The sequence below is a fragment of the Equus quagga genome, chromosome 15, assembly GCF_021613505.1.
Source record: "Equus quagga isolate Etosha38 chromosome 15, UCLA_HA_Equagga_1.0, whole genome shotgun sequence".
Classification (NCBI taxonomy): Eukaryota; Metazoa; Chordata; class Mammalia; order Perissodactyla; family Equidae; genus Equus; species Equus quagga.
Window position 1 is genome coordinate 62,856,015 of NC_060281.1, and position 21,075 is coordinate 62,877,089.

The 21,075-nt window shown below is 48.5% G+C and overlaps 1 protein-coding gene across 5 annotated transcripts; it reads right to left on the reverse strand.

The window, feature by feature from the left end:
• Positions 1–1,540: 1,540 nt before the first annotated feature.
• Positions 1,541–20,770, reverse strand: IRF4 (interferon regulatory factor 4). Of its 5 annotated transcripts, XM_046638781.1 has the most exons (9): positions 20,744–20,770; positions 19,110–19,389; positions 17,647–17,833; positions 16,738–16,826; positions 15,919–16,063; positions 13,625–13,732; positions 10,830–11,183; positions 7,740–7,852; positions 1,541–5,320 (listed from the first exon to the last, which is right to left on the reverse strand). In XM_046638781.1, the coding sequence occupies exons 2-9, from the start codon at positions 19,326–19,328 to the stop codon at positions 5,177–5,179; spliced, it is 1,359 nt and encodes a 452-aa protein (XP_046494737.1). In that variant the 5' UTR covers positions 19,329–19,389; positions 20,744–20,770; the 3' UTR covers positions 1,541–5,176. The 5 variants fall into 5 exon arrangements, with proteins under 5 accessions (XP_046494737.1, XP_046494735.1, XP_046494734.1 ...); XM_046638779.1 differs by lacking the exon at positions 20,744–20,770 and having other exon boundaries at positions 15,919–16,060; positions 19,110–19,570; XM_046638778.1 differs by lacking the exon at positions 20,744–20,770 and having other exon boundaries at positions 19,110–19,570.
• Positions 20,771–21,075: the final 305 nt, after the last annotated feature.

The following is a 21,075-nucleotide window of genomic DNA, read 5'->3' on the forward strand; positions in this document are numbered from 1 at the left end:
GGAAACCTGACCCAGAAGGAGAGGAAGGAAGAGGCAAAGGATGTTATGTCTGCTGGAATGATTCTCTTTAAAGCTGCCATTATGCCCAAGCTTATGGGAAAAGGAGAAAAAGCTGAGAATTGTAATTTACCAAAAGAAGAGAACCAATAGCTTGATAAAAAATAATATTGTCAAGATAACAAAATGCCCATAATTTGAACTCCACAGATTCCTAACTTTTGACCATTCACTCAATGACTGGGCTAAAATGAACTTTACAACAGATTGTGCCAGACAGATGGTCTAAACAAGGACGGCGGAGGCCGCTCTGCTGACGACAGCAGCAGGTGCCACGGGAAGGAGCGCCCGGTTTTCTGGGACCTGTGACCCTATAATTCATGACCCTCTACTGCTTTGGAAGGTGTCTATCTACCTGCTGGGGTTAATTTAAGTACAGCCTGTCCTGGAAAAAAAGAGATATTGTGAGCCCTGGAGTTTCTCTCCAGAGAGACGATGTGGAAGCAGGTGACGTTCTTCTGGGACAGATAAGCATTGCCAGTGTACTTTCTATGAAAGCATTTATTTGTCAAGGGAATACTTGCCTTAAGGAAACTGAATCCAACACAGTCAAACTTGCACTGTGTATAAAGAAAGATTATAAACACTGGTACCTGAAGGAGGTGTAGAATTACTTAAGAGCAAGTTCAAGAGGTCAAAATCCCTCTGAAACTCTTTTAGATATAAGGAGTTGATATGTTACATGAAAAAAGCTTGCTTATGTACACTGACTCAAGTCCATTCACACTTGCTGAGCAGATGCAGGCCCCCAAACAGGATGATCATTTATTTTCCATTATTTCTCTCTGGTTACCATTTAGCAACTTCAGAATCATTCTAATCTAATTTTCTGGGGCTCCTAGATGCAAATGACAAATACTACTGACAGCTCCATGCAATCTTCGGTGGCAAGGATTTTAATACCACAAGCTGCAGCTGCCTATGTTCCCGCTAGACTAGTACCGAAGGACAGCTGGTGGGGTGGAGGAGCCCGGTCACATAAGAAACAGAGTCACACAAAGGCTGAGTAAGGAGGCCCTTTGTCTGGCTGTAGAGACGAGTCCACAGCAGACAGAGGGGACCCCATCACGCCCTGTGCTCTTTCTCCACGCGCAGTTTTGTGCTGTGCTTCCCTTTCAGGATGCTGGTTAACCTACATCCTCTCCCCTTCAACAACAACGACAAAATCAAAGGAGCGGTGAATTGAAAGGAAACATCGTGACAGTTTCCCGGGTCTGCCAGACCTTCTAAACCACGCGGGGGGCGGGGTGGGGGGCACTACCTGACACTGGGACAATCTGCAGTTGTTTTTTTTTAAACAAGCTGAACTCTTTGAGATCTGATTTTAGGGAGGCACTCGACAACCAGGAAGGAAGCTGGCTGCCAAAGCAGCCTTGCTGAAAGAGTGCAGCGAAGGAGGAAGTATTCAAAAGCTACCAAGATGAGTGTTTAAGAACACACTCAGTCCAATACTTTTTAAAAAGTCTTTATTTATCAACTACCTAGAACATCAGATTATCACAAATACCAATCTTCTTTGAAAAGCTATTTACACCAAAATTCATGACACAGTTATGTACAACCATTGTCCGTGGAATGTTCAACCTCGTTCTCCAGACACTGTTGCCTGGGAGGCTGGGCAGCAGGATGGAACCAGCACAGCACAGCACTGGACTGAAGTCAAGGGAGTGGCCTGGTCCTAGCATCTACATGTCTACACAACGGGGGTGCAAGGGAGTGAACCCACTACCTAGAAGACTCCTGCCGTCTCAAGAGTCTAAAGGAAAGTGTGTTTACATTGAAGGAAGACTGGCTGTTGGCTTTCCTTTTCTCTTCCATATCTCCTCTCTCTTCTCCTCCACTTCAGCTACACCTCATATACATGCTCTCCCAAAAGCAGTGAAAATAAATACTAGGGAAGTTGCCCTCACTGCATTCATGTGACAAGCTATTCAACACCAGTCGGCAGGGATGGATGAGATCCACCTACATCGACATGCATCAGTCTCAAAGACGGGGTTGTGGAAAAGCAAGCCGCAGAACGATATGTGTGGCAAGACAGCCCTGACGCAACATTTAAATAGATGCAACTCGGCTACAAACCATTTAGGGAGCTACGTAATGAAAATATAGACCTCAAGGAAGCTCACCACGTTCAGAAAAATGCTCGCCTGTGGAGAAATGGGAGAAACGTGATCAAAGAGGAATGAAAGGGGGTTTGAACTGTGCCTGGATTTTTACCAAAAAAATAACTGATGCAAAAAAAAGCATGTGTCCTTCGCTGGTGCAGCCAACGCAGGAGCAAGCCTTCTCTGGGCATGTGCCATGTGGGAGGCGTGCCCATCCATTTCTCAGCCTCTAAGACAGAAACCATGTCAGACCCGCATCAAGACTCCCAGAGCTGTTCCAAGTCTGGGGTTTACACGCAGAGACAGAAAGCAAGCCTTGTTCATGCCTTAGCCCAGTGTATGCCTTTCCCTACACACAGACCTGGGTCTACCTGTGCTTGGGGGACAGCCACACTGCCGAGCTGCTCATTCTCCAGGGATTTACATTTTCTCTCCCAATGGAGCAGCCTCTTTCTAGCTCAAACACAATAGTCTTACTGGGTTCTCTATGTCCCATTTTGCCGGGGACTGAGGAGGTTCCAAGATTTGGGTTTTAAATGAGTTCTCTAGAGTGTTCCAGAAGACACTGATTACTGCTCATGGTTCCACTAAATCCCAAGAACAAGAAATAAGCCAGAAACACACAGCTGTGAGACACACGTCCTTTCTCCTGCAGCCCACAGCTCTTTAGCAGAACAAGTGCGATGAGAACAAGTGCCACGGAGAAGAAACAAATTCTAGTCCTCGAATCCCACGTTATCAAGTCAAGAAATGAGGCAGCTGTTCCTTCTCACAGTCCTGAAACAGCTGTCAGGATTCTTCACCCTGACCATGAATCACTAGTGCACACCTTGAATCCCTCAAAATTTAACAAAGTCAATGTAGGTAAGCGTAAAGAGGAGGAAGGGGGAAGTGGCCCAAGCCAATAGGATTTTCTAGAAAATGTGACTCCAGTGTTAGAGCAGCTTCATGTTAAGAAAAAAAAAGAAAGAAAGAAAGAAAAGAATTCACAACAGCAATTGAAATCAAGTGTCTACTGGGAGAATTAGGCGGATACAACAGCCTGGACAGACCCCAGGGAGCCTCTCTGCAGTGCTGCCTGTGGGGAGAGACTTCAGTGGAGAGGCCACGCTTGAGGCCGTGCCACAGAGGCTTCTGGTACTATATTCATTCGCCACTTAGGATAATATACCCCAAAACACTTTGCATCTATAAGATGTATAAGTTACTGCCGTTCACGAAACGCACTCTGCTGTCCAAACGTCTTCATTCTGAGTAGCTAATGGAATCCCCGACTCCATCACAGTGGATTCAACAACACGCCCGTAAAAAGAATGAGGTAAACCGGTATCGTCAGGTTAAAAGAGCGCTGCATAAAAGTGTGCAGGACGGTCCCACGAGTTTCTTTTAAGTTGTTGTATATTCATAGAAAAGTGAACTGTGTTGGGAGAATGAGTCAAGGTCCTTGTGGATACCTCTGGGGAGACGGATTGGGGCTGGAAAAAGGAGAATGTGCTTTATTTTTTGCCCTTCTCTACTGTTTACATCTTCTGTAGTTAATATGTATTATTTTATCATTAACACTCCTTTCAGAAATAAAAAAAAAAAATGACATTCCAGTGCTTCATTGCTTTCCTAGCGGGGTAAGAGCTGTGATCTGTCTAATGCATATAATGGATATGATTTTTTGAGTGGATTAAAAAATATAGGTTAGAATAAGAGTGGCATATATTTGAGAACTATCAAGTCTTTTGCTGAGCCTGAAAGTAATAACAGTTATTTTGTCATATGACAAAAACATTGGACGCCGTCATTACAGTCTAAACATCTGCACTTTTGCAAACAAGCAACAGGTAAGTGACCGGGCTTACTTAAGCAAGTGTGGATCTTAGTGGGTCTACAAAAAGAAGTATTTGGAAAAAGCCCAGTAACCTTAAGGCCACATCAAACCATTATTGGCATGAGGAAGCATATAATATACAAAATAAGCAAAAACAGCCCAGTGAGTGTGCAGTTATGCAATCTGTGAAATCCTGTCCTCATCTTTCCTAGCAGAGTTCACCAATTTGGAAAGCACTGGCCCCTCCTCTTTAGTGTTGTCATGGATAACTAACCGATAGCCAACAAAACAAACAGGATGAGAGGGAAATGTCGCAGAGTTTCAAAAATATATCTTTAGTACTGGGTTTGTCGATTTGCCTTTTTTCTTTTTTTTTCTTCTTTAAGAAAAAGTTTTAGCAATAATTTCTATAGAATGAGAGACAAAAAGACAAACGAAAATATCTTAACCAGTCATTACTAGATTGTAGGTTCAACAAAAATGTAGCGCTCAAGGGTAGCCCTAATGCTCTTTGGCTCAAGAAAATAGCAGTGGAATCTACAGCTGGCTTCCGGGGGCGCCCAAGAAGAGAGAGTAAACGGGAGGCAGCAGGAGGCAGGGCAGGGGGGCCCACCCTGGGCGGAGACCCAGACCATGCTGGGAGATGAGCGCGCCCAAGTGGGAGGTACTGTGGCTTGACTTCAGTCACACGTTCTGTTTCCTTCTGTCAGCAAGCATTTTCTACAAGAGCAACATCTCCTACATGTATGAATATGTTTCTTTTGTGGGCAAAGTAATGCCAAATTTAGATTTTACTTCCCTGAGAAATAGCACACTTAAGTGCTTTCATTATTCTAGTTAGTGGTCAATACTGAAACACAAGTTTTTTCAGTCTTCAAGCAAGAAATAATCCATATCAAATGAAACATAGCCTTTAAGTAAATGTAAACACACCCTTTGGCAAATTTTCACAGTTATCATCAATGAGGGCAGTCTACAAGAAAAACCCTGAAGACCACCCTTCCTTTAGGGGTAAGCTCATCTGTCAATTGTATGGAGCTGAAGTTCTACGCATATTCTTGCTGAAATTCTCCTCTGTTGAGCTGAAGCCCCAATTTCCAAGTTTCTCAAAACAAAAAGAGCGGGCTCAATCAGCTGTCCTCGTCAAGCTCAGATATTTGCGGGGAAAGGAAACCACTCGTCTCGATGCTCTTCATTCTTGAATGGAAGAATGGCGGATCGACCTGTGATAGTCCTCCGGACTGCTGATGTGTTCAGGCACATCGTAGCCCCTTAGGAAATGGCCACTGTTTTGTTGAGCAAAATAATACAGTTGTCTGGCTAGTAGAGGTTCAACCTTTAATAAGAGATTTAAAAAAGACATTACTGAGATACTCTTTTGAACATCCTGCAGCTGGCTCCTCATTAAGTACCTCTCAGTATCTATAAGGACAGTAAAAGGCGGTCCCAACTTAGGTGCCGTGATACATGAGAACATCTCCTATTGGGAGCCTTCTGAAGAGCTAATTGTTTGTTAGTCCCTACATACCCCCCCTAGGAACAATCTACTAAAGTCTGGGTTTCACTTGAAGTTAAAGATGATACTTTTAACTCAAACTGCCCCTTGAAATTTGCATTGAACTAAGACTGAAGCAAATCAGGTAAAAGGACCAAATTAAAAGGAAATTTGAGGTAATATTAGGCCAATGAATTTATTTCTCCACAACTGCAGTTTGACAGGGATGAGGGGCTCATCCTGAATGATGTACGATTCCTGGATGACCTAGATAATTTGCGTATTTCTAACCCAAGACAAAAGAAGAAGAAACAAGCAAAACTAAACAACAAAACTGCTATTGTGGGAAGAGAAGCTAATTGACCCCAAATTTATCTAGTTTGGTTATTAGTGTGGATCACATTAACCAAAAACACATTCGACTTTCAGGGCCGGCCCGGTGGCATAGTTGTTGAGTTCGCACACTCTGCTTTGGTGGCCCAGGGTTTGCAGGTTTGGGGCACGGGCGCACACACTACTCATCAAGCCACGCTGTGGTGGCATCCCACATACAAAATAGAGGAAGACTGGCACAGATGTTAGCTCAGCAACAATCTTTCTCAAGCAAAAAGAGGAAGATTGGCAACAGATGCTAACTCAAGGCCAATCTTCCTCACACACACACAAAAAAAACAACTTTGCCTGAATTTACAGCATCTAAGAAAACCGAATGCTCTCAGTCAATCGTGTTATTAAATTAAGCCTTTATGTTATCTGATACATATCAACTTAAGCTCAACTCATGTGAAGTACCTGAACTAAATTAAATCCAGAATAAAGAGGAGTAGGAACTCCTGGGTGTACATATGTCCATTGCCTTTTCCGCACCATCCAGCGCGAGGCCAGGGATCCTTGCCTGGGGCACACGTCCTTGCCTGACTTTGAGGAGAGCAAGCACATCCAAAAACCCCCGTAAAGCCAGACTGATGCAGGAGTCTATCATCAACTTCCTAAAAGCTGTTTATCAACACCTAGTTTAGTCATTTAACAATCCCAGTTGTTAACAAGACATCAATTACTATATCAATAGTTATATCAACCACTGGGGAGAGTTCATGAGAAAACTCTAAAGTCTTTGGGACTATGTTTTTGTTTGTCAGTTGACGGGTTTTTTATTTTAATCAAGAGTGGGAGATTGTGTGTTCAAGATTAGATAGTGTTTTCTTTCAGTTTTCAATAAGAAACATTATTAGAGCTAAAATATGACCTGAATTTTGATATTATTGGATAGACTTTTTTAACCTGCTCAATATTTGGGCCCATTAATAACTCTTGAAGTTATACAGCAATGTAAAGTTTTCCGATTAAAAAATCTTACATATCCAAAGACTCTGTTTTCCGTGGCAAATTAACGCTAAACGCTATGTATACAAGTCTTTTTTCTTTCCTGTCCTATGAAAAAGACGTTGACTTGCCACAGCTGAAGCTATCTTAAACTCTGCTGGAGGACGGCGCACGTCTGATCTAGAGAATTCCTTGAAAGATTCAGCCTCCTCCAGTGACGCATGGCCCTCTGTTTCCAATAAGTAAATAATGTCTAAAAACCCAGAAATAAAAGAGGGTTTGGGAAACACTTGTGTACAAAATACACAAGTCCGTGGACAGCTTCTCATTTGGGAAAAGCTTCTCCATCCAGCGAAGATCAGCTAGACAGCATTTTATTTATTTTTTATTTATTTTTTTGAGGAAGATCCGCCCTGAGCTAACATCGGTGCCCATCTTCCTCTACTTTATACCTGGGACACCTATCACAGCATGGCTTTGCCAAGCATTGCCATGTCCGCACCCAGGATCCCAACCAGGGAACCCCGGGCCGTGGAGAAGCGGAACGTGGGAACTTAACCACTGCGCCACCGGGCCGGCCCTAAACAGCATTTTAAAAGCAATATTATACGTAGAGAATTTTAAAGGATGACTTTTAGCATCAATCCTTTAAAATCCCTGTAAAAGAGAAATATAACAGTTTCTTTGAAAAATAAAAAGAGGTGGGACAAATGGAGCCTGTGGCGGGGGCCACCTCCCCATTTGTGACCAGCGGAACTCCAGGGCTGGGAACATCACGTGGGCCTCTGAGTGCACCCCCTGCCCTGCTCCCCAAACCGCTTCCTCCCTATTTTTCTGGGTCACGTGACATTTCCTTTCCGTCTGAGATTTGTCTCACTGGGACCCGCCCTGCACGCAGGACAGGCAGCTCCGTGGAGCGAGCGGGACGAGTACTCACGTGAGCAGTGATGAGCTTCCGCTGCCTCTGAGGGTCTGGGAACTCTTCCCCGAAGCACAGAGTTACTTGGAACCTTGGCAGGGGACGGCCATGGTGAGCAAATGCTTGCAGCTCTGGAGAAATCCCACAAGAAAAAACCCTGCTCAGAAACCCTCCTTAGGGAGCACGCTGGCTGAAAGCAGGAGGCCAGTGCTCCCTGTCAGCAGGACGGCTGCACCAGGCCTGGGCGCTCCTGATGTCCCGATGTGCGGTTAACTCTCAGACCCAGACACAAATGGCACATACGTGTTCATACGTGTGCTTTTCCCAAGGGGGCTCCAATTTCACCTGATTCTTTAAGGGGAATATGACCTAGAGATTAAGAACTTTGTTTTGTAGCATTGGACCCATGAGATGCAAAGGGTAGCAGAAAGGGGCAAAGGAAGGAGAAAAAGGAAAAGACATGTACCCATGTGGAGGCAAAAGAATAACTTATACCAAGGGGAAATTTCCATTTTAAAAAAATCAGAATTTTCTGCCTTGTCCTGGGATTATTTAAAAACTTCATCCACCTCCAAAGTGCTGAGCCCTCGTCATCCAGTGTCCATGCCACCTAGGACCTCTCTGTGGCTCAGGCACCCCAGAAAATGCTTGACATTGGCCTGGAGACTGAGAGCCAGTTCCGAGCAGCCGCGTCCCACTGGCACTGGGCCCAAACTGTGTAACTTGGAGCTGACTTCTCCTCCGTCTCCTGGGACAGATGCTGATTTGAGATGAGAGGGCGGAGATGAAGCCCTAGGGCCCCCACTTTTGCGGATGTGTATATCCCGAAAGCACCGCTCTCACCCCAGGATGCAAAAACAAGACGGGAGCACTGTTGGAAAGATACCTCTTCAGCCTCTGACGTTGACCCACGTTCCCTCACTCATATTCAAGACGACTCCCATGCCTCTAGCTGCTCCTATTCTTTCCACTCAAGTCAAATGTCATGTCCACAAAAGAAATGTGCTTACACAGTCGCTGCCACAACTTCTGCAGAACAGCATGCGGAGGCCTCTTTATCAGATATGCACCCTCAGGCTCTGCCTTCGGGGGCTGTCCCTAGGACTGCGCAAATCCTGAATGGGTAGATAGCAAAGATTTCCACTGTTCTCTTCAACCGAAGAAAAGTTTCTAGCTAACCCCCTGGACTATTTGACTTCCTGCTATTTTTTTCTTCCAGAATTCAAATCAAACCTAACCGACTTAGTCAGAATGTGTAGAGGCGTTCACACTGCTGAGGTCTGAGGCTACACCTACACATGAATCAGAGTGGCAAGTTGGCACAATTCTCTGAAGAAGTTATGCCTCAGATGCTGGGGACCACGAGAACCTCTGTGGGAATCCTTCATGAGGCAGAAGTTCTTCTCCATAGCTGCAGTTTCAAGTTCACAGGTTCCTCCCTGAACCTCGAGATAAGAGGTTGCAGTGGGCGAAAAGCACAGCCCTCAGTTACAGATGAAGGAAAAAAAAAAACAAAAGAGCTCTTGCTCACAGATAAATATTAAATTCTAGGCAGGTAAATTTGCAGCCCAAGGACGCTCACAGTGGGCGCAACGCGCCCACCTGCTTCTTGCTTGTACCCACCTCTTGGGCACTGTGACTCCAAGTGTAGCTTACAGCCTAGTGTTCTCGGGAGTATCCCACCTTCCTAAACATGCGTGGCGACAGAAACCCAGAGCAGCAAGTGCCATTTCCCTGGGGCGCCTCAATCAAAGCCCTAGCCCTGTGGGACCTTCTGAATCCAAAGAGACCATGATCCACCACCGCTGAGAAGAGCCAAACCCAGTGGGCTCTTTCAGACCCCACTGCAGGAGGTGCAGGCAGGGGTGCCCTTCAGGGGCTCTTTGCCCTTCCCCGGGCCTGCACCATGCTCAGCACGCTGGAGCCCAGGACGGACAGACCATCACAGCGCAGGCTGAGGCAGTTCCCCAGCCAGAGCGAGGGTGGGGCGTCCAGACCCATGGGGCTTTCTCACTGTGCTGCTGCCTCGGGCAACCAGAGACTCAGTTGTCCCTCTTCTTCTTGTCACTCCTCGTGAGAAGGTTGGTCATCTACAGACATATTTATTTTGGGGCACCAAAAGAGAATCTGGATGAGCCGAAGCAAATTGGGCAACTTAAACCCCAAGGCAGAGCAAATGTCAACGGGGCAGAGCACACAGATGCTGCATGTTTTGTTTTTAAATGAACTGAATCAAGAAGCATGTTCAGGGAAAGGAGACGCACATGAAGAGCCAAAGACATAAGGTGTTTCTGCAGGGGGCACTTATAAAACAATAGGTTACGGATAAAGGAGAGGGAGAATTAGCAGCTAGCTGGCAGGTAAAACAGCTTTCTCCCTTCAAAAGAGGCGTCCTCAACATAGACACCTAAACGAACGCTGGACAAAGCTCCAATGACAACATGCCAGTGGTTGCACCAAAGCCAGCCCAGGGTTAATTTAACTGTCATGAAATCAAAACCAGGAAGACAAAACTTACTGGTTCTGGAAAATATGATTAGAAACATGCCTATCATGGCCACAGCTCAAAGCCTTCTCATAACCCCCTGTGCAAAATCAGTGCAATGCACTCGATCCTTGGTCCCACCTGCTGCAGGCATCTGCACAAGGATGACACATCTCATAACCAAGAACGTTAACAACATACTTCTAACCTGTACAATTTTCTTAGGAACCTTAAAAGAGCCGAAACATCAGCAGATATACTTGCTGAGATCATACTTTCAATAAAATAAAGCCTTGTTAGTAGGTGACTACTCGTTAAATACCAGAATTTCAAGACATCAGCGTGAACCGCAGTCCCCCTAAGCAACCTCTCCTCTTCACACGCTTCCACTAATGGAGAGGACCAGGCGGTAGAGGCAGAGGCGAGTGGTGAACCAAACGGGAAACTACTCTGGGATCGTGCCCAGTGGGCTCAGGAGTAAACAGAAGGAAGACCTCTGCCCGGGGTGGAGGTGACCTGCTGTTTTTGACCACTGTGGCCAGCACTTCATCACCACCTCCATTCGCTCTCTAAGGCTCACAGGTGTGGGGCACTCCATTCTAGCAGAAAATTATGTGCATTACCTGATAAAAACTGCGGTGTGTCAAAGAGCTTGCAGGTCTGGTCTCTCTCCAGTTTGTTGGGCCGGTCGCTGCACAGTGCCAGGGGCCCGTCCCAGTAGATCCTGCTCTGACATAGTCTTTTGGCATAAAGCCCATCAGGGGCCATCCAGAGGACCACGCCCCTTTCCAGGTGGCTCAGCAGTTTCTCGATGTTTTTCCTCTGGCCGTTGTCCTCCGGATAGGGGAAGAGGACCTGGTCCAGGTTACTGGCGTCATAGGTTTGCCCATGGGAGATTCGACAGCCTTCGGGGCTTGACGTGGTCAGCTCTTTCACCAGGATTTCCCGGTAGTACAAGGAGATGTGAAGCCGGCAGTCTGCAAACATAGAGTTTTCAGGGTTAGCACTAAGGGACGAAGGAGCATTGGCTACCCACCAGGACGCCAAACTACCAGAACAGAACAAAGTGTATCTGGTGGAACACTGGTGTCCTGAGATGCTCTAGAAGAAGTAACAAGTTCCGGGGTCAAGGAAGTCTGGGAAACCCTGCATGCCCTTCTCTCCCTCCTGGAAATTCACAGACAGTGAGAGATATGGGAGAAGTCCTGCAAAAAAGAAACCAACTTCATGTTTTCTACCTCAGCGTTTTCCAAATTGACGTGACCATGGATTTTTTTTTAGGGAGGGAGCATCTTTCTGCAAAATATGTTTGACTTGTATTAGAGAACACTGTTAACAACTTCCTATGTCATTTGTTTTTGGTGATGATGATAGTAGTGATGACAACATTTACGTCTAAAATAACAAGTCATGGACCACTGAACAAAAATTCATCTTTAAGCGTGGCAACCCGTTTTCGTTTTATAGAAAGTAATCACTAAGTTTAATTTCTACTAGCAAAAAAACATATAATGTTGTTTCGGAAAAAAAGCAAATATGTTCACATATCTGAACCTATCCTAAAATATCAATATGATGTCATTTAGGTAAAGAAAAAAAATTCTATACATGCATGAGCACACTGAAGTTTCAGGAAGGCTAGGCCCTAAGACCTCAACTGTGGTGATCTCTGGTTGGTGGGAATGTGATGTTTTTATTTTCCATTTCTGCTCCTCTGATTTTTAAATTAGTTTTCTACACTGCATATGTACTACCAGTATAATAAAGTTTATTAATGTGTAAAGAAAGGAATCAATGAGAAAAATGTTCTGAGAGTAAATTCTGTAGAAATCTCACTAGGCTGTGTGTTTGTTTGAAAATAACTCTAAAACTGTGCTTTCTAAAGCATTAAACAAGACAATTCATTTATGAAATTTTGCCGATTTCAGAACCCTCTTTAAAATATGACTCTTGACTGAATGGACCAGCTGGATTTGCAAAGCTGCCTGAGCTGAAATCCACATGGTTTCACAGACAGGCAGGAGCGCCCACTGGTACCTGCACAGTGTTCAAAAAGGAATGGGAACTGCAAGTCTCTAATAAACGCACTCCCGGTGGGTAAGTAATCTGCATTATGCATACTAGAAAAGAAACCCACAAAACCCTCTTATTCCTCAATGGCGGGTTCTGAGACTTAAACAACCCACATCACGTCTCAATTCTCCACTTCAATTTCTGCCGCTGTGAACACACTAGCTGAGAGGAGCTCAGACGGAGCACCCTGACAAGAGTGGGTGTTGGCCATTCGAGGTGACTTGCAGGGCAGGTTTCATTTCATTTAATGTCGTCAGAAAGCACGAGGTCTCAGTGATATAAATAGCTGTTTATTTCCTACTCTTCAGGCACCCACACAAGTCTGAGGTGCTCAAGAAAAGGGTTAGAAAGTTTCTAAAAACAAACACAAGCCTTTCTGCTCGGAAACTTCTCCTCCCGTCCATCACGCGAGAGCACCTAAGAAGAAAGACAGTGAGCCTCACTTGGAACTCAGACACCGACAACAACTAAGTGGGAAAACTCCAGCTGCCCCGGGAGAAAGACAGCTGCCCACAACCCTTGTCTCCCGGAAACCTCAGCTCATATTTTCTATCACTGACTTTTAAAGAGGCCAAGAGGCAAGATGAACATTCTGAAGCTTAAGCTACTCATGTTTAATATAAATACAAATCCCATTTCAAGACAATCCAAAACATCATCTAAAAAAATAAATATACACACACACACCACATATGCTTAGTAAACCCTGAAGTGCCTTCTTTAAAACTAGTGAGATCTCTGAGGGTACAGGGATCCTTTTAGAAATGGAACTTTAAAAATCAGATCTCATCCATACTCATTTGCAAGACATATCAAAGTTCAGAGGAAGACCACGATGCTTGTTACTTCTAGGCATAGCAATGTTATGAAGGGAAAGGAGTCAGAACTAAGGTCCCCACGAAGCTGATGAGGAAGACATATTTGTGGCTAAACCTGGAAGGATGACTGGCTTTTCAAAATGAGAAGCCTTGTGCTTTTTTTCTAAGAAATTAAACTGCACTTTGAGAATGCTGGCTGAAAAGGGGCCCTTGGTAGATGGAACTGGAGTGTTTGCATATTCTTGGAAATTCAGATAGATGCCACTGGAGAATTAAAATGACTCCCTGCAAACCAGCGTTTAGAACCGGCATCAGCGTCATAAGCTGGTTTCTCAGCGCTCACTCTTCTGGCCGTGCTCCTCATTTACACAGGTTGGGAGCTGGATTTGCCCACACCCACTCCAGGCCCTTGCTGGAGAAAAGTGAGTGCCCACAGGTGGTGCTCACCTCCTGCCCCGTCAGATCCACCCAAAGGTGAGAGTGAAGATGCCGGGCGTAGGTGCCTCGAGACCAAACGCTGCACTCACCTGAGAGCGCCAAGGCTTCACCAGACCTTATGCTTGGCTCTATGGGGATTCCGGGGGCCTGGGACTCAGGCGGGGCACAAGCATAAAAGGTTCCTGTCACCTGGCAACCTGTATTTGCAAATAAAAATCAGATGATGTCTAAGTACTTAGTCCGACGCATAAGGAGGCTGCCTCTCTGTGGTGTGGCCACTCAGCCCCCCGGGATGCACCAACCCTGGCAGAAGGGCCGCTGCCCGCCGCCTGCTGCCCCCCGGTGCTCCCAAGAGGCAAAGACAGCTAAAGGCCAATGGGAGACACCAAGGGGAAGGAGCAAGGAGCCTTTGCACGGCTTTGGAAGGAAGGAAACTCTGGAATCCTCCCTCTGTAAGTTCCTTTCATTCATTCATTCATTCATTCATTTTTTTTTTCGGTTAGTTAACACCTCCATCACCTCACATAATTACTGTTGTGTGTGTATGTGTGGGGGGAGAACATTTAAGATCTACTCTGTGAGCAACTTTCGGTACGACAGAGGAGTATTGTTAATCCCCGGAACTTATCATCTGCTAACGTGGAAGTTTGCACCCTTCGACCGACATCCCTTCATAACTGATAAACAGGGTGACTGAGGCTCAGAGAGGTGAAGGAATTTACCCTTGTTCACACAGCAAGTGCGCAGTAGAGCTCTGAGTTCAAGTCTAAGTGAGTTCTGGTGCCAGAGAGCCTAATTAAAACCTACAAATTATTCATACACGTTTATTCAGCTACTTCTGGGCTCAGCAGAGAACTGAACCGCGCGCCTCCTGGCAGCACAGTGGCTGTGTGGCGCACCAAACATTAGCAAAGGAAGAATATATAACAGAACCTAATTTTGCTGGCACTTCATTTAACGTCACCTATGCCTCAAGATATGTCTACCTATTCCATCTTTTTGCACAGTTCTAGGCACTGCCTCTTTACTAAGCTTATTAGTTCAATAGAGCCTGACACACTGGACACAGGTCTGGATGCCAGAACTCAGTTTAATGTTCGCTAATCCTCCACTACGATTTAGAAAACCAAATTTTGTTGCGCATCACTCTTGAAAGCTAATAAAACTGAATTCTGAGCTTCTGTCGTAAACACGCCATGTGATACAATTCTTAAGTAATGGTATACTTCTTCAATACCATAAACCAAGAGTGGCCTGACCATGACCAGAAAAAAGGGAACTGGCCAAATTGTGAAGGAGCCAATATTCCTAGAACATACAAAAGGATCTGTGCTTTGACCCATCTCAAGATTTCTACTTAAATAACCAACTGAAAAGTCCTAAAAGCTTGTTCTGCTGTATTGCGTACACCATGTGAAATTTTTCCTGCACTTAGCTAAGTAGTTGTTCTGCTGGGAGCTCTCATCTTGCTCTCTGGGGAACTCCCACAGGCATGGGACCACATCCACTCCAGAGAGCGGCTCTTTGGGACCCATCATCAGCACTAGGCACCATGCAGAGACTTTCTACCTTCTTTTCATAGTATTTACTCACTTTCTTCTTACTATCACCTTGAATCCTGGGAACAACTACATGGGCACAGCATTGTTGAAGAGAAATACGCCAGCTCAATAACCTCCTGGTGTCCCTATAGAGGGAGAGCCTGGGCACAGCTGGAGCATTCTCATTTTACAGAGGAGCACACAGAAACAGACCAGTGGGGTTACACGGCCCTCAGTCAACAGCAAAGGGACATCCAGGAGGGAAGACTGCCAAAATTTGCTACTTTTTACTCAAGACTAAAAATAAAGCTTAAGATTATTCAGGAAGGATGAAAAACGTTAACGTATTAAACAGATAATTTAAAAAACATAGCCATTCAGTTTGAGATCTGACACCCTCTGTCTTAAGCGGAAGGCTGGGCTTTGGGGTCAGGCGGTCTGACACTGAACCCCAGCTCCTCACTCTCACTGGGTAAGTCTGGGCACATTACTTCCGTTCTGTGAGCTCTCCTCTATAAAATAGGGGGCAGTTTGTAGCTGCCTGGAGTCATCTCTGCAGTGTTTGAATAAGATGCCTTGTAAGGCAGTTCTGAGCACAGGTCCCAGCACACAGTAAGCCAGGCATCATCAGTAGACCTTGGCCTCCTTTCTCTGAGGACCTTACCATCCTTCAGGAGGGGAAAACTCTCTCTCCCTCACTGCACGGGAGCTCTTTCCTCGCAGTTCTGAGGAGAAAGAGCTGTGTACTGCCCAGAACGACAGACCAGGAGAGACCGGGGCCCCTCGGTTTGCTCTGCGGGGTGGGTGGCAGCTGCAGGAGCCAGCCCCAGGGCACTCCTTACCATTTTCACAAGCCGGGCCTTGCCAGTGGTGGCTTCGGGGTCCAAACGGCACAGGACATTGATACGAGATTTCCGGGTGTGGCTGATCAGGGACGTACTCCCTCCAGCTTCGGTCGTGGGGTGTCATCATGTAGTTATGAACCTGCTAAAGTAACGCGAGGAAGAGCTGAGATGCAGAGCAACCAGCTCAGCCAGGAACGGGGGTGGGGGGGTGGCTTTGGAAAGGGAGACAGAGTCTTTATATCCTCCCAAACTCCTCTGGCTGGCAGCCAAATCATTTTATCATGCAGAAAGACTTTGGAGTGCATCCCTCATCACACTAGGTGGAGCCGAGCCACGAGGAGTCCGAGTGCACAGTGGAGGCAGTGTTGGAGGGCCCCGAGTCACGGTGGAGCTGATCACAGGGTCAGACTGGGCCTTCTCCACCCACCAAAGTGAGCACAACAGAGCGATGCCCCTCGGGGAAGTCTGAGCAGGTCAGCTGCTCTGTGGTTTCACATGATAAAACCGCCACTTCCAAGATCTTCACCTCCCACAAAAGGTCTGTTTCCCAGCAGATTTCAGAATCAGGAGAAATGGATACTGACAGGCATGCCCCCGCCCCTCCGCCCCGCTTAGAACCAACACTGATATCGCAACTCCAGGTAAAAAGTGCGATGTCCATCCAATGACTGGGACTTTGGTTTTGTTGTTGGACTAATAGCAAAAACAAAGATGTGCTGTCTTTGTGCAGTTTTCCTGCTATGTGGAACTAGCTGGCTCAAGCGGCCTCACACAGACCCGCCTGCCCCTTGGAAAGCCCTGCGCCCTCTGCCGTACCTGAGCTGGGAGTGAGGGGTAAGGAGCTGTCATGCTGTAGGGGTGGCTCATGGCCATCTGTGGGTCCTCCAGCGCCAGCTGCTTTGCTCCTGTGTATTTGGGTGAAAGGGAAGCGGCACAGTGTGAAAAAAGGAGCTGACAGAGTCAAACGTCAAATATTAGAAAAATACCCGAGAGTTTAATTCTCAGAACGCATAACAGAGCATTGACAAATAAGGCATTTTTCAGCAATTCCCTTGGGCAATTATTTGTTCAGGCCACCAAACTGATTGCTACAAGGTTCGACTTATGTAGGATAGGTAGAGAAATCAATGAGATAAAGGGCCGCCCATCAGCAAGATGTTCCCAAAGTGAGGTCACCTGGATGGTTTGTTTAAAATGTAGGTTCCTGGGCTCCCCTCTGACACACTGGTCAGAATCTTGGAAAGTGGGAATCTGAATTTTAATAAGCACCCCAGCTGACCACAGTACACTCTAAAAGTTGACATGTATTACTATAAATAGTAACAATATATGGATGTATCTATGTTTCCATTCTACAAAATGGTTAATCATGAAAGACTGAGAGATAAGAACAACTTTAAACAAGCTTTCCATTCTTTGTTTAGAAATTTGGCCCATATCTTGATAGAACTATCTGGAAAGTACACAGATGTGCACACACACACAGGTGCACACACACACAGTTAGAGACTTGGAGTCCGAGAAGTTATCCTACACTAATACCACAAGAACTTCAATTTCTGACCCAGTGAACCTGGGCAAGGAGCCTGCTGAGCTTGGACCTGAGGCAGAAAGCAGGCAGACCACAAAAAACCAAAAATAGAAAAAGTGACCCTCAGAATGAAATGAAGGCCTTACAAATATCAGGCTGCCTATATTCTGTGACCCAGATCCAAGAAGTTCCACCTTTTTTGGCTCCTTCGGGAACAATCCTGTATACTTTGTAGGGGTCTGAGATGTCCAGCTGGCTCCTCTCCACCAGCTCCTCAAAGTCATTGCTCTTGTTCAAAGCGCATCGCAAACGTGTCTTCCAGGTAGGGGGGTCTGGCTTATCGATGCCCTCTCGGAACTTTCCTTTAAATAGTGCCCAAGCCTGGGGGGAAAGAGAGGAAAAAAGTTAAAATACAGACCTTTTAAAAAAGAATCTGGGAACTGCATTTCTAAAGGAAAGAACGGTGCTTAGGTGCTGCACATTTACACTGTTGCTCAAGACGTGGGACAGACAGACACCAGGTCCTCTAGGGAAAATAGTTTTCACCTTGGACTCTCTCATCGCTGACTTGAAGGTAAGTGGTTTGAACACTCTCTTGGTATATCTAAAAGGTAGGTGGGATATGGAGGAGCCCTGGAAAGGCCCCCCAACCAGCGTCTGAAGCAAGTTTCACTGGAACTGGGGACAGAGCTGTGGGTGAGCTGCTACCCCTCGAGCACATGTGGACAGTCAGAGGATCTAAGGCCTCCCGGGAGCAGAGTCCCAGAGGAAGTCCCCGGCACTGCTCTGCCCGCAGGTGGTGGGGTGGGGCCCTGACATACAGTTCACTGGGTGCACTGCTCTGGGGGAAAACGATCACGAGAAGGACACACACACACAGAGGGTAGGAGAGAGAGGTGGAAGAAGAGGAGAGAAACCCAAAGGGGATAAGGAGGGGAGAGGGGAAAAGAGAGAGAGAGACACAGAAACACAGCAAGATGGGAAGGTCCAGAAAGAGAGAGAGAGAAAATTTTCCACAGAGACTTGGAAAGAGGGAGTCAGACAGACAGAGAGAGAAGGAGAAGCAGATGGAAGGACTAAGCTAGAACGAGAGAGAGCACGCGCCAGAGAGAGACTGAACCAAAGGAAAAACGTGCAGAGAGACCCGAGGGGAAACAGAAAGACAGACGAGTGAGAGAGACAGAAAAACAGACTCGAGCACAGCACCGCTGTTCAGAGAGAGACATTCGTTGATCAAAGGAGGCAAGGAGGGACCCACAGGTACAGAAAGAGGTTCGGATGGGAACAGAAATGCAACCACAACCCTCAAGCCAGCGTCCTTGGACGCCGCTCTCGGTCGAGCGAGCCCCCAGGCATTTCCCTGCCGCTGGAGTCGTCTGACTCCCTGGGTACTGCTCACGCCACACACTCAGGACTGGAACCCGGTCCCCCCGTCTGTGGAATCACCAGAGAAGTTGAAACCTCGGTCCTTCTCCCGTGGCTTGGGCCGATCGCCACCTGATGCTCCCGGTCCGCCCGCCCTGCGGGGCGCACCCGGTCGCCTGCGCCCTGTGCGGTCGGGCCCCTTCCCCCTGAGAACCGCCCGGCGCGCCGGCGCGGACCGGGCTCTCCGGGGCCCTCCCCCATCCCGACCGTGGGCTGCCCGCGGGATTGTAACCTTGAAGAGGGCGGCGTCCTCCTCGCGGTTGTAGTCCTGTTTGCCCGCGTGCTTCCAGGGGATGCGGAAGATGCTCTTCTCCTCGTTCTCCCACACCAGCCCTGGGTACTTGCCGCTGTCGATCTGGTCGATCAGCCACTGGCGGAGTTTCCCGTTGCCGCAGCTCACCGAGCTCATGCCGAACTCTCCGCCTCGGCCGCCGCCGCCCTCCAGGTTCATGCCCAGCGCGCCGACCGTCGCCCTCACGCGCTCAGGATCCGCCTCTGGCACCCTCTCTGAGCTGCAGGGAGGGGAGGGCCGCCTTTCAGCCTGCGCGGCACAGCGCTTGGGGCGCCCCATCTCAACACCCTCTGGCAATGACCACGAGGTCCCGGATTTCTGAGGCAGCGAGGCGCGCTACAGAGTCGGCGTGGCCCCAGGCCCCTGAGAGACAGCATGCTCAGCCGGCCCGGGTTCGTCCCCTTGGCTCGCAGAGTCCTGCCACCTCCCGAGCGCGCCCGTGGTGGAGTCCATCCTTCTACCCCACCTTCAGGACTCTCCATTCTTGTTACGCACCCCGCAGCCCAAGGGCTGTCCAGACACACAACTCTCGCCTTTACGCACGCTCCCAAATGCAGCCGCCACCACTCTTGGCACTCCGTTTGCATACTCACTCGTAGTTCCCGCTCCTCTTTGCCCATTCCCAAGCCGATGCCAGTCCCTTTCCCCTGTCACTGTCAGTTTCCACTCTAGCCCACTCCCCAATTCACACTCCCTTGGTGGCCTCCATGCGCCAAGCATCTCGCACGCGGGTTCGCCTGCGGTCGGGGCGTTCCAGGCGTGCAGCCCTCAGCAACTCCTCCCCTGGCCTTCTAGAACCTCCCGCACCCGCACTCTGTTCCAAGAATATCCCTGAGCCCTCGCCAGAGAGCAAGGACTAAGTGGGCCTTGGGAGCAACAAGCGGTAGACACCAGGTCTTAGGTGAAGAGCGCAGCCGAGTAGCGGGAGATTCCCGGACGCCGAGCGTCAGCCGGAACCTGGAGGCCCGCGAACAAGAGCGGAGGCGGGGAGGGTGCCGGGGAGAGCGAGAGATCGCAGAGCGCAGGGCCCCGAGTGGCCCATATTTGGAGCTCCTCCTCCTCCACCACCAGTCGGGGAGCAACGCGCCCGGAGGCCGCGGTGAGTCTGGGCCCCTTAAGAATGAGCAGCAAGAGAAGGAGTCTCGGATTGGAGCCTCGGGAGTAAGGGGCTGCCCCCTAGGGAAAGCCTGTCACCCCGTGTGGGTCCCTTAGACGGCCCTGCCTCAGTCATTCCTGGGGCTCCGACAGTCTCGTTACCCCATCCCGCGCGTTGCCCTCCCCGGGCCCGGGCTGGGCCGACTACAGAGTGGTGGGGCCGCGGAGAGCGGGGAGAGCCAGCGGGGATGCTCGGGCAGCAACCTGGGCGGCCCTCCACCGAGCCCGCACAAAGGCTCCGAACCCAGAGCAGAAGCGGGGGAGTCGGAGCTCCCTCAAGGGGCGTGCTCCCTCCCGGCTCCGAAGCTGAGGTCCGCTGTGCTGCCCTGGAGATGGACCTCGGCACCTCTGGTCTCGCGCGCCCGGTTCTCTGTTGTGCCAGCCTCTTATCTCTGCTGCTACCCGACCCCAGGCCTTACCTCGCCCCCGACTCGGAGCTGAGGGCAGCGGTGGGTCCCAAGTTGAAGTGGTGAAACTAAGACTCCGAGGTGGGAAAGAGGAACTTTATAGAGCTTAAAAGCCGCGCTGGGGGCGGAGCCTGGGGCGGGCGGGGCCGGCTTCGCCCGCGGGGTTGGGGGGCGGTGCGCCGCGAGAGGAGAGCGAGGGCCCGGCGAGTCCCCGCGCCCGGCCCAGAGGAGCGGGGTCCCCAGGGCTTGCCGCCGCGGGCTGGGGGCCTCGGCGCCGTCGGCGACCCGCGTGGCGCCGCGCGGAGCGAGTGCACCTCGAGTGGGGCACGCGCGGCCTCGGGGAC

What these genes read in the sequence shown, in the direction of transcription:
- IRF4 (XM_046638778.1), bottom strand. Translation starts at nt 19,448, where the DNA reads ATGGGGCGCCCCAAGCGCTGTGCCGCGCAGGCTGAAAGGCGGCCCTCC. An exon ending in AGGCCCGGCTTGTGAAAATG is followed by an intron (nt 13,733 to 15,918) that starts GTAAGGAGTGCC and finishes TTGCAAATACAG; the next exon opens with GTTGCCAGGTGACAGGAACC. An exon ending in CACACCGCAGTTTTTATCAG is followed by an intron (nt 7,853 to 10,829) that starts GTAATGCACATA and finishes GGATTTCTCCAG; the next exon opens with AGCTGCAAGCATTTGCTCAC.